Source organism: Papio anubis, chromosome 5 (genome assembly GCF_008728515.1).
Source record: "Papio anubis isolate 15944 chromosome 5, Panubis1.0, whole genome shotgun sequence".
Lineage (NCBI taxonomy): Eukaryota > Metazoa > Chordata > Mammalia > Primates > Cercopithecidae > Papio > Papio anubis.
In genome coordinates, this window is record NC_044980.1 from 89,530,958 (window position 1) to 89,544,933 (window position 13,976).

Here is a 13,976-nt window from a genome sequence, read left to right on the forward strand (position 1 = left end):
GAATGTGCTTTCACATGACCAACCACTTAGGTTTCAGGTTTTTTGGTTATTGAAGTATAGCCTATCTTATCCTGATGATTATCCTACTTGTTGAGGTAAATATATTCATTTCTGAATCCAGAAATTATACATTGTAACTTGGAATTTGAAATCCAATATTAACAATCAGACAATTGTCCTCTAACATGCTTCCTCCTAAAAATCTTCCTTTCAGAATTATTTTATGTAATTTGCAGCTCTCCCCTTCACTTTCTCTATCCATCAGCCTAAGATGTACTTTCCATATATGTAATTTGTCTCCCTACCTCTTACCCACTTAATTGTGTGTGTAGTATGTGTGTGCATTCGTGGGAGGATAAGTGGGAGAAAAGAAGAAAAGATTATTTTAAACAGTCTTTACTGCTTTCCAGATGTATACCATCCTTTTAAAGATGGAGATAGAGAAGGTTTAGGAAAGATTTTTTTCAACAGACTAGCGCAAAACAGATATTTAGAATTGTGTTTGGAAATTTGTTTTCCAATCTTGACACTGAAGCATTCATTGGCTGATGTATTGTGATCCGTCTTTCTGCTGTGCTGTCTCACAGTTGAACTTGGATAACAGTGTGGGTAGATATTTTCTTTCCAAGGACATTCTGGAGAAAAAATTGAACTAATAATACAATAGACCCAAGCAGTACTAGAAATGATGCTGCTGATGCCAGCCTCCCCATCTCAATTATCTAAATCAGACAAAAATCTACTGTGCCCTGGGCTCCTCAGCAACAAAGCACTGTCTAGTTAGGAAGCAGAACAGCAACTTGTAGTGGGACAAGAACTTCGGTTTCTCCACAACACTGCAGAGGATGTCCCTTCAGCCTCTGAGACATTCTAACGTGGGACAGAGCACAAGTGATGTGCCTAGGGAAGAGTGTGTGTGTGTGTGTGTGTGTGTGTGTGTGTACTAATATCAGTCAATGCTGATTTTTAAAGACATCATTACTCGATTGTATTTTCTCTGCTTTCTCTGCTGTCCTTTCAGAAATCCTACTGGATAGATGTTGTATGTCTTGAGTTGATACATAATTTTCTTATCCTGTCTCTACTGTTCTTTTCTTTGTAAGCTTCCCATCTCACCTGAGGTTGGGAAGGGGTAGTTGCCTTGATGTGTGAAATGGGAGAAAGAGACTGAGGTTCTAACTGCAATCTGTAAAGATTTTCACCCATATCTCTCTTTTCAGCCCGTGCCTCCAAACCCTGAGCTTTCAAACTGGCATTAGACCTTGCTCATTTCTGTCCGTATCTCCCCAGCAGACTCTCAGGCTGTAGCTTTCTCCATTCTGTAACATTTGGTTTCTACTACACATTTTACAAAAATGTGTTGATATATCATGTTTGTAATTGTCTCCTGTTCTATGCCCTTTATCCTGTGGGTTTAGAGCTTTCCTATTTGTTTTAATTTCATTTACTCTCTGTGAAGTTTCAGGGGAGAGAAGGAATACAGACACACATATTTAATCTGTGTATTAAATCAGAATCTCCCTGGGACATGTTTTTAAAAGTAACAGCCCTGCAAGGTATATATTAGTAGGCTCATCTTACAAAGATACTGAGTCTCAGAGAGCTTCGGTAAACTTCCTAAGAGCTCACTATTAAGGACCAGAGCTAGGATTCAAATCCATATGCAATTGAATCCAAAACCCCTGCTCTTCACCAGATGCAGTGGCCAGTGGCCACTAGGGCAGCGTCAGAGGACCTCCTGGGGATGGTTCTAAGAAGATAGTTCGTGGCAAACGAGGTCCAGACCAACCCTTAAGTCTCCTCCAACCCAGGTTGTAATAATTGGCTTTGCTTTGTTTGATAATTACAAATGATTTCCTACTTGGAGTCTATAATTAGAATATTCATGGTGTAAAAATAACACACATTAGGGAAAAATGTAGAATTGATGGGTCACAGGGATTTTTTAAAACAAAGATAATTGGTGTAATACCATTTTAGCCTAAGTACTAAATAGTGCTCAATTAAAACTCTAGAGGAGGGACATAAACAGAAAAACTAGCTGAGTAACCCACAGTACCTAATTATACATTTAGCCACTCATCCAATCAGCTCACGGCACACCCACAAAGAGGAAACCCTATGTTTAGGTGACTCCTCTGTGAAACCTCCACTTAAATGCTCTGTGTCACAGAGCCTCCTGACACACAGCATGTGGCCTAACCCACTCAGGGAGTGAGGTATGTGCCATTTGTTCATTTTAAGATTTCCCTTGGATGTGTTATTTGCACATGAGATCATCTTGCCTATGTTAAAATGACACAGTGCAAAATATAAGATGTGATATCTGATGTATCCCAGGAAAAACAGAGCTCGTGACAGAAATTGGTGGTCACAGGGACTCCAACAGTCAGAGGTTGACTACTGCATACTTCAGAAGGGGCGCAGACTGCATGGGAACCATAATCCCTTTCTGCAGGACAACAGATTTGGGAGAGGTAGCTAGGCACCAGCTGAGACCACACCCTCTTACCCACCTGCTGTGAGGAGCTGGTTTGGTTTGAGCACAGTGCTTGAAGGATGTCTCCTAATCCTTGAGACCATCAGGGTCCCTGTTGAGCCTGAGTTTCCCACAGCCATTATCTCCCAAATTAATGGCAGTGTTTCCACAGTTTAGTGATTGCCTTGATATATTCTCACAGGCTCCAGGAACATATCTACTCTGTGCCACAGTTATCCTGTATCTCCAGGGTGGGGTCAGACCTCACAGGGAGTATCTGGGTCTGAGTAGGCAAACCAGTCCAGATTCATTGCTTTGGGGTAGGGCTAGGCCCAACCTGGTATTGAAGTTATGCCAGACAGGTGTTTTTAATCACATTTTTTTCCTCAAAGTCAACCGCATAATAAATTCATAATAAACAAATATTGTCTCATCTAGAGAGTTCTGGGAGACCTAGAAAAACAGATGATTAAAAGAGAACAATTGAGTTGTTGCTCCAGAAAGGGCAACAATTTGGAGAGGAACTGTAGTTAGTAGACCTGGCTTTGGAATCTGGCTCTGCCACCTCCCGGCTGTGGATGAAGTCTTACCTTTTTAAAACATCCATCTCCTTCTCTGTAAAATAAGGGTACAAATAAAACCTCATAACATTGCCTTGAGGGTTTATAAAATGCACATATAGTCCTAGATTAGAGTAAGCAAAAAGTAAATCATAGATGAAATAAAAATTATTTAAAAGCTCTTTTCTTTTTCTTCTTTTCTCTCAGATCTTTATCTTGTATCTTAACCCAATATTTAGAAAACTAAGGAATATTTCATTTTGACTTCTTTAGGAAGAAAAGAAAAAAGAATTTGGGGGCCAAAATAATTATCTTCAAATATTTGAAAGACTGAAAAGCAATAAACAAACAAATAAATAAACAAGTAAATAACTATGAGTCTTATTTTGTATTTTTCTAGTGGTTGTTTTAGTCTAAGATTTGTTGTTTCCCCTTAAAAATACTACTTCATATCCCCTTTTTTATTCCTGTTGCTTAATTATCGTTTTTTCCTTTTTCTTCTTCTTCCTCTCTCCCTTTTCTCTTCCCTTGTATCTCTCCTTTCTCTTTATCTTTTTTTTCTTTTTTTTTTTTTTCGAGACAGAGTCTCACTCTGTTGCTGGGCTGGAGTTCAGTGGTGCGATCTCAGCTCACTGCAACCTGCGCCTCCCGGGTTCAAGTAATTCTCCTGCCTCAGCCTCCCGAGTAGCTGGGATTACAGGCATGGGCCACCACGCTCGGCTAATTTTGTTGTACTTTTAGTAGAGACAGGATTTCACCATATTGGCCAGGCTGGTCTCGAACTCCTGACCTTTTGATCTGCCTGCCTCGGCCTCCCAAAGTGCTGGGATTACAGATGTGAGCCACCGCACCTGGCCCATTTTCTTTTTTCGTTCTCTTTCTTATCTTTCTTTTGCTTTCACTGCTTTCCTCATTTTCCTTCCTATATCTTTTTCTTAAGAAAACCAAACTGTAGATTACATAATGTAAGCAAAAAAACCTCACATGTATAGTGTGCATAGCTACTGTATATTATCAGTTTCAAAAATAAAGCACTCTCTTTTTCTCTGAGGTTATGTTTTAATCTGAGAAGCAATATTTGCAGAGTTTTCAGTGGTTTGAAGGAAGTAAAATATAACACAAATATCTTCTAGACATACACAGTATAAGCTTTTACTTGACTACACTCAGATGTTATCAAGAGTAAGTTCATTAATAACTTGCTGTTACATCAAAATTGGAAAAAGAAAAGTAAGAAAAACCAAAAAAGGGGCATCTGGATTTTCAAGAATATTGCAATACATTTGGAAGTGGAAGCTGAGCACATGAGAAGAGAAAATAAAGACCATGTATATTTGTGTTAAATATGGGGAGGGCTCAAATAATAAAAGACCTTCATAGCTAGCTCAAAAGCTAAGACTTCCCTTTTATTATTTTTATTGTATACTATGTGCTTATTGCAAGAACCATTAAGAAATATAAGAAACATTAAGAAAACATAAACTGGGAAAATAAAACCAAAATAGAATTACCCAAATGCTCACATCTAGTTAATTTCTTGATGTATAGTTCTATCTTTATCTTTAGCTCTACAATGTTCATGCTATTTTATAAATACATTGTTTTTCTAACAGGATAATGAATAGTTTTCTGTATCAATAAATATGGAATAGAAACCTTTCAAGATATATAAGTGATCAGAAAAGGACAAAAAAGATATGGAGCAGAGTGAGGAGCAAGATCTGATGGTGGGTAAACACATCCTGCTACTTGAAGAATGTGCAAGGTTTAGATAACCAGATAGGAGATGTCTCTCGGAAGAACAGCAACATGGAAAACTGCAGGAAAGGGAAAGTGCATGCATGGATCATGCATGGTCCAGTAGGGAGACCAGTGTGGCTGGGAAGCTGGCTTCCTGTGGATAAGCGGGGGAAGGCAAGGAGAAGGGTAGACCCAGGCAAAGAGAAGCTTTAGAGTACCTATTCTTTATCTTCTCTGAAAACTGGACAAGAAGAAATGGATTTGAATGGCAGTCCGCAGTCAAATACAGGTGACTCTCCACATAAAGAGAACTGTTACAAATGATCTGCAGTAGTGAATGAAAAACTGGGATTCCCCTCTAGAGAGCTTTAGAAAAGACAGCTGTCTGAGCTCAAGTAAGGATCTACTGTAGATACTTGCGATGCATTTGCCTTATCTTAGATCATCTTAGTAGCAGGCAATTTAACAATATATTCTGGCTTACTGTTTTTCAAACTGTGGGCACAATGGTCGATTATGACATTTAGTGAGTCATCATCAACAGTTTAAAAAATAAATTTGAATACAGTAGAACAGCAGTTAAATATCAGAATATGCTGCCACTGTTAACATTCTCAAGAGCCGATATGTGTAAATTGGGATTTTCAATCTTGAGCCAATTAAAACATCAACAACAAAAAAACCTGGCTCAACAGTGCACCAGAAATGCAGGTATCATTATCTTCATGTGTCCCAGACTGTAATAAACACGAACAGGCAAACATAGCTGCAGCATTAAATAAAATATTGCCTAATTTTTAATTTTTATTGTTTGTTTTGGATTTGTTTCCACTTTGTGTTTACAGATTAATAAAACATAGTTCACATTATTCTTTTTTTTTATCTGATCATAGGTAATAAAGATCAGAACTGTTTCATGAAACTTCATGTTCTAATTATGTGCATTTATATGTACTAGTTGCAACGTAAAATGTGTTTCTTACTGAGGACCATGGGGAAAAAAGTTTAGAAAAATTACTGAGAACTTTACTTAAAAACAATTTGTATGCTCCATGAATATTCTGCTTATTTTCTGAATTGGTTGAGACTCTTTTGGTTAATAAATAATAGAAAAAAACAACTTGTACTGTTAAAACAAAAATAAGGGGAGATTACTTTGAAGGCTATAGCTTACCTCCCAGAACCAAAGCCTTTGAATGCAACTGGGCCTCACTAGAGAGTGGAGCTCATAAGTGGAAGGTTGTAAGGAAGCTCAGCCCTTTTTTGTCTCCTCCCATCTCTGCTTTCCTGGCAGACTTGTTCTTTCTTCCTGTGCAGGCTGGCTTTCTGGGTCCTCAGTTTCCACAGTGAAGCCCAGGTCTACATGCTTCATGTTACGGTTTTTAGCACCCAGAAAGTTTTTTTCCTCTGTCTTCATCTTAATTTCATTACTCAGTCCCCATCTCCCAATGAGGAAAGAAAACCTGCCTGTTTAGGTCAGTTCAAGTCAGGTCTACTGCTGGTCCAGTCAACTGTGGGCTGTGGAGAAAAGGGACAGAGCAATGGGGAGCCCTGATGGGATCTGGAATTCTACTCCAAAGGAGGAACAGGGGTGAGCTGGGCAGATATTCCAAATGGCCCCTGGTGCATGCTCTTAACTCTTCTTTCTAGAAACTAGTGAATTCTTATATATCGAGTCAAAGAAATCAATATTCTGCATGTGTCCCAAATGACTTTGAGTATTAAATCCAGAGACATTTTTTCTCAATTAAGAAAACATTGTGGCTTGCAGGCAATTGAAGAACCTCTTAGAAATGGCACATTTCTTTATACAATAATCTGAGCTGGAAACAGAAATGCAGGGAAAGAAACAAAAGTGGAAACAAACCTGACACCAATAAATATGTAATGTGAAGTGATCTGTAACAAGAAGGATCAATACTATTTTACAATCAAACACCAGAGAGGTGACCTTAGGCATACCTTGGAACATAAAAATCTTGCTTTGCAGGAATGGCTTTATTTTCTGCATTAAATCTAACCAAAGAGTTTGCACTATTGTGTGGTTTGGGTGTGGTGTAGAAGCCTGGGGTGAGTCACCATGATGACCAATTGTGGTTTCTTTTTCTCTATAGTAACGAAATGTGGCTTGCTCAGCATATCATCCCAGTCTACATGCCTTCTGGATAGACTACAAGAAATACCTATTAATGGACAAAAGACAGGCTGAGGGAGGAAATGAAGACTAGGCCTGGGAAAATTTAGGTGACAATTTTTTAAGTGGGAGTGAGTAGGTTAGGATATATAGAAAGGATAAGATAATTGATTCAAAATATTCTCTATGACAGGAATATGAGAATTCTTATAATAAAAATTGATTCCTATGAGTAACTTTGTCTAGATACATTCCAGACAGAAATAGCACATTAAAAAATTAATCTAGCTTTGGTAAGTATTTGAAGCAAGCAGTTGGCTGTAGAGATATTTGGGCTGCTAAAATTTCTATATAGAAAATTAATTCCATAAGATGGTGTTTGTGAGTGGGAGGAAAATGAAAGTTAGTGGAAAGTGACAATATTTCAAAAATATAATTCGATTTCCAGAGATATACTTGCTAGTCTGAAAATGTAATTTTGTAGGCTGGGCGCGGTGGTTCGCACCTGTAATCCCAGCACTTTGGGAGGCCGAGGCGGGTGGATCACATGAGGTCAGGAGTTCACAATCAGCCTGGCCAACATGGCTAAACTTCATCTCTACTAAAAATACAAAATTAGCCAGGCATGGTGGTGTGCACCTGTAATCCCAGCTACTCAGGAGGCCGAGGCAGGAGAATCACTTGAACCCGGGAGGCGGAAGTTGTGGTGAGCCAAGATTGTGCCACTGCACTCCAGCCTGGACAACAGAGCGAGACTCCATCTCAAAAAAAAAAAAAAAAAAAATGTAATTCTGTGACTCTGTTTTCTGTGTTGCCTCCAGGTCTGAGGGGCCATGATTAACTTGCACCTATCCCAGGACAGGAACACGGCAGTACTTTGGGTTCATTCCCATGCACACATCATCCCAAATTTGGTTTCTTGTGGCCTAACAAATGTTAAAGTTACTTCAAATAACCAGCCAGTCTATCAGCACATACACAAAAGAAGCAAACCAAAAATAAAAAAAGAAAAAAAAAAAAAAGGAAATGGAAAAATGGAAAAAGCACCCATTATTGGGAATGAGCACATCACCGTGAATTCTGGCTGCCAGCTCAGGTATGTGGGTCTGGATTAGAGCTTTCCTAGGGTACTGCTCAGCTATGGCTGATTTTATGGTCTAGAGGATGTCTGGAATGTTGGTTGAATGGAAACAGATCTGTAACATTCATTGATTGGACAGGAGGTTGCTTCTAACTGGGGATCCAACCAAAAATGCTTTGCCCCTGTCCAAAGAACATTCAGGGGTTGTGAAATTTTAACTATTAATAATAAATGCAATTTAATAACTGCAACCAGCATGTATTGCACAATTATCACACGAGGCACTGTGCCAAGGGCTTCAATACACTGCCTTATTGCATCATTAGAATAACCCTAGGATGTAGGTATTCAGCTTTATCATCCACAGGTAACAGATTAGGGAACTGACATTCAAAGCGATTAAGTAATTTGCTTGAGCTTTGCAGTCCATAAGAGGCAGAGCTGGGATTTAAACATAGCTGTGTGGATCTAAAATTCTTACGCTTTACCCACTATGGTGTATTGCCAAAATATGGCCATCTCCAGCAAATGCGATGTGACATCTACCTGAGTGTTTATTTGGCTCTGTTCTTTATTTCTTTATAGGAATACAGTTTCAAGTGTATATGTATATGCAAATCGATTCCTAGGTAGAACAGCCAGTTGGTGGAGCAGTCAGAACACACACAACATTTATCGATTAAATTCTCTGTCTTCTACAGGTGCAGTATGTGGCGCCCCAAAATAATTACAGTAACAACATCAAAGATCTCTGATCACAGATCACATAACAGATGTAATGAAAAAGGTTAAAGTGTTGCAAGAATCACCAAAATGTGGCACAGAGACATGAGGTGAACATATGCTGTTGGAAAAATGGTGCTGATAGACATGTTTACGGCTCGGTTGCCACAAGCCTTCATTTTGTAAAAAACACAGTATCTGTGAAGTGCAATAAAGCAAAGAGCAATAAAACGAGGTATGCCTGTATTTACTTGTCTGTCTCTTCTAATTGTAACGTCCTTTAGTGTAAGAGGTCTACAGTACCTCCCCATAGCAGGCATCTGTTACTGAGCAAATAAAGGAATAAATGATTACCTATGTGCAGACAATAATGTAGCAAAAGCCAAGTATTTATTTATATTGAATTTTTTTTTTTTTTTTTCTTGAAACAGAGTCTCACTCTGTCACCCAGGCTGGAGTGCAGCGAGATGATCTTGGCTCACTGCAACCTCCGCCTCCCCCGTTCAGGCGATTCTCATGCCTCAGCCTCCTGAGTAGCTGGGATTACAGGCGCACGCCACCACACCCAACTAAGTTTTTTGTATTTTTAGTAGAGACAGAGTTTCATCATGTTGCCCGGGCTGGTTGCGAACTCTTGAACTCAGGCACTCTGCCCACCTCAGCTTCCCAAAGTGCTAGGATTACAGGCATGAGCCACCACGCCTGGCCCCAAAGCCATCTATATTTAAAAGGAGCTTCCCTAAATTAGTAAACGCTGGTCCACGATATCAAAGTTCCAATAATTTTCCACTGGCTACAAGGGAAAGTGAAACATCAGGGTCTTCAACTTCTTTGAAATTCTTCTTTACTCATAGTCATGAATGCATTGTTTAGCAATTGTTCTGCTTATGTGAGTTCTGACTTTTAAGCTAAGCCTGAAGGTTAGGGTTATTATCTCTTATAGATTTTGATATCTAATATATCTTGTATTACAGTGTAGCTACACATAAGCAGAACAATGAGCTGGTGAATAGATCGATTACTTACTCCTGAACATAGACCCTCAGCCCCAGCCAGGTGAGTGGGTTCCTCTTCATCTCCTCAGGTGCCCCCACCTGTTCTCCTTCTGTTCACACCTCACCAGCCAGCCAGCCTGCTCATGCCTCCTTCCTCCTTTCCCTCCTACTGCTGATACAACCCCTGTGGAACCCCAAACTCCCAAAGCACCTTTGTACTTATTCACATACTGTTATGTCTTTCAATATCCCTAAACAATCATGTGTTACAAATGCCATATGACTTCAGCTAAACTGTCAGTCCCTGGAGGGCAGGCAATGTATCTTTTTAATCTCTGTATCTCTCCTTCTACTAGTCCTTTCACAATGCTTTACGTACAATACTCTCAAGAAATATATAACCGGGTTAAACTCAATTTTTAAATACTCTGTTGGAAAATAACCTCAAACTTTAATGCCACCAAGTCAGTGGAAACTATTCCAGAGTTTGAATAAAGTACTCCAGGGATCTAAAACCTTGAATCTGGGACATGTAGGCTCCCCAGTAAGAAAATCATTCTTGTTCCTGGGGTGGAGGCCAGGAAGGAGGAGCTGCCTGTCACCTCACCCCTACAGCTTTTGTGTTTTTTAAAATTACCGTAGTGGTGTGGTCACAATCATAAGAAGATCTTGTTTTCAGACTTATGGCATACTTTCCCTCCTTTCTGAATGTAACCGATGCCAACAAACATTTGTTTTTCCTGAGTGAACATAGTCCCAATATCTAAGTTGCTTCATTTTTATGTATAAATTCCTGCAGTGCTACCTGTTTGTTGAAATGCTAGATACACAGGCAGTAAGTAGAATCCTTTAAGAGGAAATGCATTTAAATCCTCTTCTCCCCCCATCCCCTCCCTCAAAATTAAGAATGCTGCTATCCTATCCTTTAAGGAAGAAGTCAGAATTTCTAAAATGAGGAGGTAGAAAGGAAACCAGAATTCTGTTCTGTCAGGCTCCATATAGCATGACAAATCTCTCCTTAAAATCTGCCTTCTGGCCGGGTGCAGTGACTCACGCCTGTAATTTCAGCACTTTGGGAGGCCACAGTGGGTGGATAACTTGAGGTCAGGTGTTCGAGACCACTCTGACCAACATGGTGAAAACTCGCCTCTACAAAATAAATAAATAAATAAATAAATAAATAAATAAATAAATAATAAAAAATAAAAAATTAGCTGAGTGTGGCGACGCGCCTGTAGTCCCAACTACTTAGGAGACTGAGGCAGGAGAATCACTTGAACCCGGGAGGTAGAGATTGCAGTAAGCAGAGATCGCGCCACTGCACTCCAAACTGGGCGAAAGAGCCAGACTGGGTCTCAAAAAAAAAAAAAAATCTGCCTTCTCTCTCTTCAACTGTCTAAACCCCAACACTGCAGACTGCGGTGACCCCAAGTCCCAAAATGACGATGCTATTGCAGGGTAACAAACAGGTTTTCTGTCAGGCCTGATGGTGAACCAGCAGCGACTGCAGGCTGACAGTCTCTCACATAAGCATGTCCTAGTAGGGCTTGTTAAATTTCACTTCTAGCCCCAAACCAGGAAGTGCTGTTTAAGATGAGCCCAAGACAAAAGCAATCTAGCTTCAGAAACAAAACTCGCCAGACTCTAGAAAGACTATAAGAGTTTAATAAGGGTTTAAATTTGGGACTGTTCTCCGGTTGGCATTGGAACCTATGGTCTCCTCCCCATAAAAGTTTATTAAAATTCGAAACTGCCAAAAAACAAAGTAAAATCATATACGACCTATACAGGCGCGTGCACGCACTTACACACACACACACACACACACACAGACTAATTTGTTTTTATGATCCGCTTCCTTATCTAGACTGTCCAGACTTGGGCCAGATTTGAGTTGGTAAACTCTCACAGCTAAAGCAGAGAAGAATGTAGAAAGAGTATCTACTTCTCCGGATTATTGGGAGGAGGGTCGAAGCGTAGACTGGCCACGCCCGGGTCCCGCTCTCTCGTTGCACAACTGCTAGATAGATCTGGGCATCGAAGGAGGAACGATGTAACCTCCAACCCCTTCTTTCTGACCAACCGGAACCCGAGCAGTGCTGGGACCGGGGAGGGTCACCGGGTGAGGACCGGGGCGGTGGGTGTTAAGTTACAGGGCAGGAGCCCGGGTCCCTCCACGGGCAGGAAGGGGAGGGCCCATCGGGGCTAAGGGAACCCCGGCGCAGACCCGGGGTGGGGTCGGAAAAGCTGCCTCACCGCGCGCTCCTGGGCCCTCCGCTTCCTCCCTCCCTCCCTCCCTGGCAGGACTCCCCGCCCGGCCTCCCCGCCACTCTCTGCGGCGCATTCCCGGAGGCAGCGCCCGCAGCGGCCTCGCCATGTCCCAGCCCGGCCAGAAGCCCGCCGCCTCCCCGCGTCCCCGGCGCGCAGCCGCCGCCCGCCGCACCCAGGAGGTGAGTAGCGCTCCTGTCGGCGCCGCGGGGCTGGGCGACGGGGGACCGGGTCCCGGAGCTGTGGCCGCCCTCCCTGGGCGTTGCCAGCCTGGCCAGTCTGCCGCCCCCGGCGCCCCTGCGGGGCAGGGAGAGGGCTCGGGGCTCGGCCGCTGTCCGGCAGGTGGCTGGAGGTGTCTGCGGTTACCCGGCCGGGTCCAGTGCGCTGGGCGTGGCGTTGGCCGGGTAGAGTGGAGTGGGGGCGCGTGGAGAAAAGTTGGCTGGTGAGACGTGGGTGAACGGGGAATGAGGTTCACTCAGGACCCCCGAGTGAGTGCCTTGATTTCACTGGACAGCGGGATCTAGTTTTCCGCGCTAAGGCCGGGCCGCAGGGCGTGGCTGCCTGGAGACGCAGAGCCTCTTCCCTAATCAGGCAGGAGCCAAATCGGGCGGGCGGGGAGGGGCGGGGTCTGCGCCGGGCTCCACCCCCAGGGTTCTGCCCACTGGCAGCCGCGGGATGTGCCGAGTTCAGTGCCAGCCAGGTCCCGGCCAGGCAGAGTGCGAGCCCGGCGCCCCCAACACAGCACCCCGCGCCCTCGCTGGGTCCCCCGCCGTGTGGATCGGAGTTAGCCGGTTGTTGCCATGGCATTCGCCAGCTGGTGGTACAAGACGGTAAATAGGAGCGGTTGTGCCTGGGCAAGACTGGGAAGGGAGTGTGTTGGAAGGGAATGTGTTTGCTTTGCCCTTCTGGGCGTGCGGATGAAGCGTTGTCCGGGGTTTGGCGTGGAAGGGGTGCGGCCCGGGTGCGACCTCCTCACAGACCTTCAGGTTAGGCTCCGGGAGAGGCTGGGGACTCACCCTCTTGTGGTATGTGTGAGCGCGCTCGAGCGTGAGCAGCGCATGCACCTTTCTCGCCCCTGTGTCAAGCACTGTGCTCTGCTGGCGCTCACAGGTGGGATGGAACTGGAATTGTTGCTGGAGGAATTCTGTCTAGAAGGTGGATTCCTGAATGAACTCGAACGCAGCTCGCAAGAGCTTAGATCTAGGGTTCGTTTTTAACCCTTAAGCAAAGGAAAGGTAGATGCAATGTGAGGCAGGGAGAAAATCCCAAACACCAAGAGTTAGAAGCAACTGAGATCTGAGACCAAGACCCTTGGAGAGAGCGGTGGAGGGGTTGGGGAGAGAAAGCGAGAAAGAGAGAGGGAGGGAGGGAGAGAGAGCGCGCACAAATGCGAACTGCTCTGCACTTTATTACTTTGGATGAGGGACAAGAACGTTCCATTTGTTTGGTGCATTGAATGTCTGTCCTACCAATTAGGTGTGATATCCAGTCTAGCTGGCACTTCTAGTGTTTTGGAACCAGGAAGCATGATTTAACATTAGTCTGCTTTCCAAAAACAACAAAAAACAAAAAACAAAACCACGCACAGTTTTGTTGACAGTGAGAGCCAAAATGTTTATGTCTCATGGATTTATGGTGAGAATTTAAAAATTAGTTAGGTATGTCTTTTTCTTAGCATGTGGTATTGGAAAAAGCAAAGATGTTGGAAACAGACACACTTTAGAGCTAGAAACCCTGTATAAGAATCAAGAAAGAAACTGTTACTTATCAGACAATGGACATTTATTGATCATCTACTATGTGCCAGGCAGAATTATATCCCAAAAGTAGTGGTTTTTTTAGAATATTTTTTACTCTCCCTTTCTATATATATAGTATATATGTATAGTGTGTGTATGTGTGTATATTTATAGGATATATATATACACATATGCACACACACACATACACTGTAGAGGGTCTCTCTCACTATGTTGCCCAGGCTGGTCTAAAACTC

General features: G+C 42.7%; 1 protein-coding gene and 1 long non-coding RNA gene across 11 annotated transcripts in view; both read left to right on the plus strand.

Moving 5' to 3' along the window:
* The first annotated feature begins 3,881 nt into the window (after positions 1-3,881).
* LOC116274930 lies at positions 3,882-8,770 on the plus strand. Its single transcript, XR_004183769.1, has 4 exons — positions 3,882-4,766; positions 6,894-7,023; positions 7,735-8,009; positions 8,696-8,770. It is a non-coding gene; the product is annotated as an uncharacterized LOC116274930 (long non-coding RNA).
* A 2,940-nt stretch (positions 8,771-11,710) lies between these two features.
* The window catches only part of CAST (calpastatin), a 111,898-nt gene continuing 109,632 nt past the window's right edge, over positions 11,711-13,976 (plus strand). For 4 of the 10 annotated variants that reach the window (XM_017959739.3, XM_031666320.1, XM_009208825.4 and 1 more), the window contains exon 1: positions 11,826-12,162. In XM_017959739.3, the coding sequence (XP_017815228.1) occupies positions 12,088-12,162 (75 nt within the window). In that variant the 5' untranslated portion in view covers positions 11,826-12,087. Of the gene's footprint in view, positions 12,163-12,641; positions 12,811-13,976 lie in introns of those variants that run through there. The other 6 variants (XM_009208820.4, XM_009208823.4, XM_017959741.3 and 3 more) reach the window with 5 other exon arrangements.